Genomic DNA, 6,174 nt, shown 5'->3' with positions numbered 1-6,174 from the left:
TTAATACCCACAATGCTAAGCAGAAACTACTTCCGGAAGATAGGTTTGTTTATCATCGTGGATTTCCTTGGAAATAAACATTTACTATGTAATAATTAGGTTTTCGCTGAGAAAAGTACTTATAACGTCATGTTTAAATATAAAGTAAATATTTTCCACTCAAACTGAGGAAATGTATCCACGAGTTTTACACAAAGTCTGGACAAAATTCGTGGCAAAAAGCTCAGTTCAAGCTGGCCAAATGTACACATCGCAATTATTTTGGCGGAATATCACCGTTTTCCATTATAAACACTTATGGGTCCATTAAATCATGAGTTAATAATTCTTCTTATTCACATGGTGACATGCATTTATTATGTCAAGTTTAAATAAACAAAATGTCAAAAGCAGTACAATGAGACCATGCCTCCTCTGGATCAGTATCGGGAGTCCAGTATGGATATAACCAATACCGTACAATTAGAAATCTTTGGATTCAATGGCCTTTCACAGACTTAGACCTGAAATTGATAGTATTTGATATTTTGACCCACTCAGAAATGTGTTGAAGTTGCTGTATAATTATGACCTAGACATGTTTGGCACCATGTTGTGCAATAAACTAGCTGATAATGTTTTCTTTTCCAGCACAGAAGTAAAACTATTCAAATTTGAAAATGGGTAGAAGGAAGAAGGCATCCAAACCCCCACCAAAGAAGAAGGCTATTCAGCCTCTTGACACCCTCTTCAACTGTCCATTTTGTAACCACGAGAAATCATGTGAAGTAAAACTGTGAGTGGCAGAAAAATTCTTTTTTTTTGGCATTCATTTGACATAGAATAAACGTTATGTGTTTTTCATTAATCTTGTGTCTATGGTTTGCAGAACTTTGAGTCAAGATGTTTCATCGAAACTAAACATTGTGAACGTTTTTGTTTGATCTCTCATTCTAGAAGTAGCTGAGTCAGTCGTGAAGACTGCAATGAAATACACAATGCCATTTAGAAAGTGGTTAAACGTAACATATGTTACTAAGAAAGTGTAATCCCAAATGTAACATATGTTACATGAAGACTGCAACTTTATCAGATAACAAATTCTTGTTTATTGCAGAGAGCAACATTCCAATATAGATTCTTATATTGTTAAAAGCGATAGCTTGATGTCTATATAAATATATCTTTAACCTTTTAACCGTGTCAGAGTCTACACTGAAACATCCCTCTATGCAATAAACAAGAAGTTGCTATCCATAAAGTTGTAATCTTTGCTATTGTGTAAGTTTATGTTCCACAGTTTCAATGTTTTGAATGTGTTTCTGTGTCACAATTTAGAGTCAAGAAGATACGACAGATAATGATAAGAAACAAAATGTTTGAAGACTTACTTACGGTATACATCTTACAATTCCCACTGTCAGACAGATGTTGTCAGAAACATGAGCAATAAATAATTTATCCATAGTTTGATCCGACAGACACAAACCATCATGTACATGTTTTAAACTTTTGTCATATGCTTTGCTCCAGTGATCGGCAGAGGAATACTGGTGTGATCAAGTGTGGTGTATGCTTAGAAGATTACCAGACAACTATCAACTGTATCCTTATCTGAAATTAATTCAGATTTCATGTGTACCAATGCCAAATGGTCTTTCCTGTTGTAGTTATTAGTGTTTGAGAGTCAAGGGAAAGCTTCTATATTTAATTTTTTATGTCATGGTTATGATCTGAACCCATGACTATAAATATGACGGCCGCCATATAGCTGGAATATTGCTGAGTGTGGCATTACACAACAACAACAACAAAATATAATCAAAATCATGCATAATATTTAACCCTGTATACAAGATGTGTAAGAATATTTCTTGATTAATCAGTTATGACCTTTCTTACTGTATCATTATCATATGCATTATCAAATGTACTGTTATGTGACTTATGGCATAGTATGCTGCTTCACTTTAGATAGGGATTTTTTTATCTTTCCATGATGCATAAAAAGTCTTCTGATATGTTATGCGTATGTTTATACATTTATAAATGTAAATGAATATATATGTATAGAAATACCTGAGTAATATCGTATTTTGTTAGATAGCGTGTAGAAACTTATGCTTAATGCAGATTATATACCTTAACTTTTTCTCAGATCTGTCAGAAGCTATTGATGTGTACAGTGACTGGATAGATGCTTGTGAGGCAGCCAATCAATAGCATTGTGTTCTGGTGGCACCAGGTGTCATCAGGTACTGGGGCTCTCCAGACAACTTTACCACACTTGTGAAATGGACATGTTGAAAGTGACGGTTTAGCTCACTGAGATACTAAACAAAACTGCCATTATGAAGAAGCTAGTGCAATGGTGTAAATCGGGATATAATTTCCTGATGTTTTCCTGTGTTTTGAACATGTGAAATGCATATATGTAAATGTGTGCATCTTCAGTAACAATGCCACCTTCATTTCAAAGTTTGTAATGATCAGTTTGCATTCAATTGGGTAGGTATGTATTGTGTACAACAAGCATACAGATACTTTGGGGAATTGGTGTCATGTGCCTACATGGTTAAGAAAGCCAAATATAGGTAACTTTGTACTTATAATCTATGGAATGAATGTATTTTCAGATAAGATAATGCCACATTAGTGTCATTTAAAATGTCAAGGTTCCAATTTTGGTTGAACTGTTGAAACCAAGAGTGTGAATTGACTTGATTACAGTCGTAATATTCCTGATATGTTTTACAATGATCTCTTTCATTTAGCTCTACTCTCTGTCTTCATCATAAGGATGTCTGCTGGTATGTCTACTGGGCACCTCTGTTGTGTGTGGGGAGTTGACATTTTCAACCCATCAAACACCAGGATATAGTGCTGAAGTCAAGAAACTAAGAATATTAGGATGAAACAATACAGCAAGGTCACAATACACATTGGTACATATAATTGTCAAATCCTGTGGAAACATCTTGATTTTGATATGAATATTTCAGAGCAGGTTCCAAATGAAAATCTAGCTGAAGATGTGTTTGTTGTGGCTGTTTTGGAATAGAAAACTTGAACTGCCGATTACAGTACATTTTGTGATAGTTGGTTGATAAAAAATACTGGGAGGGTTATGTCATGAAACAAGTAGTAAGTATTTTGTAAATGTATCTCTTGTATCGATACAGACACCATGTCCTGCGACTCATGGTACACAGGTGTGTTTCATTCTTATAACTTAAGTCATATAACTGTGATCAACTTTTCTAAATTCCCATAGGCTGCTTATTACAAACAACATTAAATGGGTATTATATATTATTATATCATATCAGACATTATTGCATTGTAGTTGCTTGAGAAACGGGTGTAAATCGCTACATTTTTATGGATTTGCTCAAAATATTTTTAATTGTAGAACTTCACTAATTGTGCTTAATGGCCATCAGAGTGATTTCTGCATATGCCTGTATAATTAGGGGTGAAACGGTACGCTCTTGCCACAGTACGGTACGGTACTGTACGGCCTTCGCTTTGGTATATGAGATATGATCATAAATGCAAAAAATTAACATCTAGCAAAGAAATGCATAGATTTTGACAAAATGATTCAACGTCTAGACATTTTAGAAAAGGTTTTAAAAGGTTAATAAAATGACAGTATGAAAACCGAAAATACTGAATTTTTGGATTGCATTATGGTATACCAAACCAAAGGCAAATACTGCTGTTCTACGAATACCGCGGTATACCATTTCACCCCTATGTATAATAAAGTAAAACTGCGTCACTGTATATAATGAAAGGTGCATAGTGCAATACAGTGACCACTCCCCTCCCCACTTGTTGTTAAAGATCATGGAGGTTTGTAAAATACCCTCTGTATGTTAGAATTAATGGAGAGATACTCTGAATGCGGACCAGCGAACATCCTTAAATCATTTTAGGTCATTGGGGATGAGGTTGAGACATATTCCATGCTGAGTGAGGACCAATATGATGTTAATATTCCTGTCAGTATTATCACTAACTGAAAAACCTATGATTAACAATTGGGAAGGTTAGCAATGCACATCAACGAATCCATTGATTACGGCATTTGATCCATTAATTGACTAAACTATAGATTTGGTTATTGACATGTATGTCGCCAAGACATTAAGTTACAAATGTGTGCTGATGTCCCATAATACTATGTTATACTGTATTCTGTAAAATTTGGCATTGTCTTTAGCATGATGTTTTCAGTCTGCTTGTTCGAGTGATAGGATTCAAAGTTAATAACTGTTTCAAGTTGACTTTCTAAATTCATGAATAATGCTAGTATTTCTTTTTGTTACTGTTTGTAATTCAGGGCTCCAGATAATTTTTCAACATCAGGAGTACTTACTCCTTATTTTTTCAATATATGAGTACTGGAAAACAATAAGAGTACATTTAGAGTACTGAATGGAAGTTAATGGTGTATCATTAAACTTGTGCTTCGTTTCATATATGCATGACAGCATTGCTACTCTGGTGTAAACGGTCAATAAACAATTAAACAATACTTTTTCAGATAAATATGTCTGTAAATGATTCTAAGACCGTACACAATTGCTGTGGTGCGTATCTGCTACGTTTTCTAAATTATTTCCTACTGTATCGTGTATATGTTTTATCCGTACATACGCCGATACGGCCCTTATCTGTAGCCCTGTAATTGTTGCATGAACTCTCCGCATTGCCACTGGTTCTGTGAATAGGAGAGTGGCCCTGTTCTTTTCTCTCAAGATTCTGGTTAAGGTTGCGTATCTCCATGAATAAATTCAGATGTTTGTGTACAGTCAGATAGAAGATGAATATATAGTGGTAAGGATCATCTATATATCCTGAAATAACTTCTTCAAATGAGTGTTTCAGTTGTGTGAAAAACTGTTAGAAATTTTGATAGTTATTAAACTGGGGTAATTATCAGAAGAAAATGCAGGAAAACGTATGCAACAGATACTTCATATCAAAGTGTTTCAGAGAATGCATGTTGTCAGTGTTTGATTGCTCACACTTGTAACTTAGAAGCCTGATTCAATGTAAGCTTCTAGCTTGCAAGTACATAGTTGTTTGTGTGCTATGTGACAAAGATGCAGGTTCTAATGACACTACTGTCAATATTGTCTTGGCTTGAGACTCCAGCAAGTGGTGTGGTTTCCTTGACAGATTCTGCTGCAGTGTGTTCTATATCCAGCAACTGAAGTTCTTGTGATGCTGCGCAATGGTAGCAATGCTTCCTTCAGCATCCAAGGCCCTGTTCCACATGTATGAGTTGGACTGCCTGTTATCGATGGTTATGACTTCAAGAGACTAAGGTCTCTTTGGTCCCCAATCACTTTGTACAAGGGGCAAGATATTAATCAGGCAGGTGGCAAGGCGCCAGTGCTGTTCATGTTACCAAATGTGCTGCTCACAATGATTTTCATGTACATGGTCATGTTTGATAATGTGTTCAATAAACATGATCTGTTGAGATCTCAGTTCTTGTTTTGTTTCACATAATTCAGTCAAAACAAGGAAGGCCTACAGTGTTCGGCACTTTGAGTGTGAGTGAGTTTAGTTTCACCCGGCTTTTTAGCAATATTCCAGCGATATCTGGGTTGGTGACACCAGAAATGGGCTACACACATTGTACCCATGTGAGGAATTGAACCGGGTCTTCGCATGATGACAAGCGAACAACTAGGCTACCCCACTGCCCCTCCACTCTTTGAATGTCAAGGGTATTATATCTTCATTCTGTTCTTGTAGTCTTCTATATATTGGGCGGTGGGGTAGCCTAGTGGTTAAAGCGTTCGCTCATCACGCCGAAGACCCCGGTTTGATTCCCCACATGGGTACAATGTGTGAAGCCCATTTCTGGTGTCCCCCACCGTGATATTGCTGGAATATAGCTAAAAGCGGCGTAAAACCATACTCACTCACTATATATATATTGGAATATACATGTACACTTGACATTATGAGAAACAATTTTGTGCATCATGGAAAGGTATGAACAATTTCTGTCAAACAGTAAGTCAATATAGTCAATAACTTTTATATAGTTGTCATTTCTTGTGTTCTGAAGCATGTGTAACATCATGTCAGTACGTTTTCTTCTTGACACATCACAGTATTAATGGTAACCTTTGAATTAAAACAATTGATCATAAATAACAACGAACATAT

At 35.8% G+C, this 6,174-nt stretch overlaps 1 protein-coding gene across 2 annotated transcripts; it reads left to right on the top strand.

Annotated features, from left to right (window-relative positions):
* Positions 1–6: 6 nt before the first annotated feature.
* On the top strand, positions 7–3,216 carry LOC124261095 (transcription elongation factor 1 homolog). Of its 2 annotated transcripts, none has more exons than XM_046695452.1 (4): positions 7–43; positions 631–775; positions 1,513–1,583; positions 2,138–3,216. In XM_046695452.1, the coding sequence occupies exons 2-4, from the start codon at positions 660–662 to the stop codon at positions 2,200–2,202; spliced, it is 252 nt and encodes an 83-aa protein (XP_046551408.1). In that variant the 5' UTR covers positions 7–43; positions 631–659; the 3' UTR covers positions 2,203–3,216. The 2 variants fall into 2 exon arrangements, with proteins under 2 accessions (XP_046551408.1, XP_046551472.1); XM_046695516.1 differs by having other exon boundaries at positions 33–88.
* The last annotated feature ends 2,958 nt before the right edge of the window (positions 3,217–6,174 follow it).

The sequence above is a fragment of the Haliotis rubra genome, unplaced genomic scaffold, assembly GCF_003918875.1.
Source record: "Haliotis rubra isolate DU_JTF1 unplaced genomic scaffold, ASM391887v1 Scf10, whole genome shotgun sequence".
Classification (NCBI taxonomy): Eukaryota; Metazoa; Mollusca; class Gastropoda; order Lepetellida; family Haliotidae; genus Haliotis; species Haliotis rubra.
Note: the sequence above shows the minus strand (reverse complement) of the source record. Positions and strands in the feature narration are given on the sequence as shown.

What these genes read in the sequence shown, in the direction of transcription:
- LOC124261095 (XM_046695452.1), top strand. Translation starts at nt 660, where the DNA reads ATGGGTAGAAGGAAGAAGGCATCCAAACCCCCACCAAAGAAGAAGGCT. An exon ending in AAATCATGTGAAGTAAAACT is followed by an intron (nt 776 to 1,512) that starts GTGAGTGGCAGA and finishes GCTTTGCTCCAG; the next exon opens with TGATCGGCAGAGGAATACTG. An exon ending in TTACCAGACAACTATCAACT is followed by an intron (nt 1,584 to 2,137) that starts GTATCCTTATCT and finishes ACTTTTTCTCAG; the next exon opens with ATCTGTCAGAAGCTATTGAT.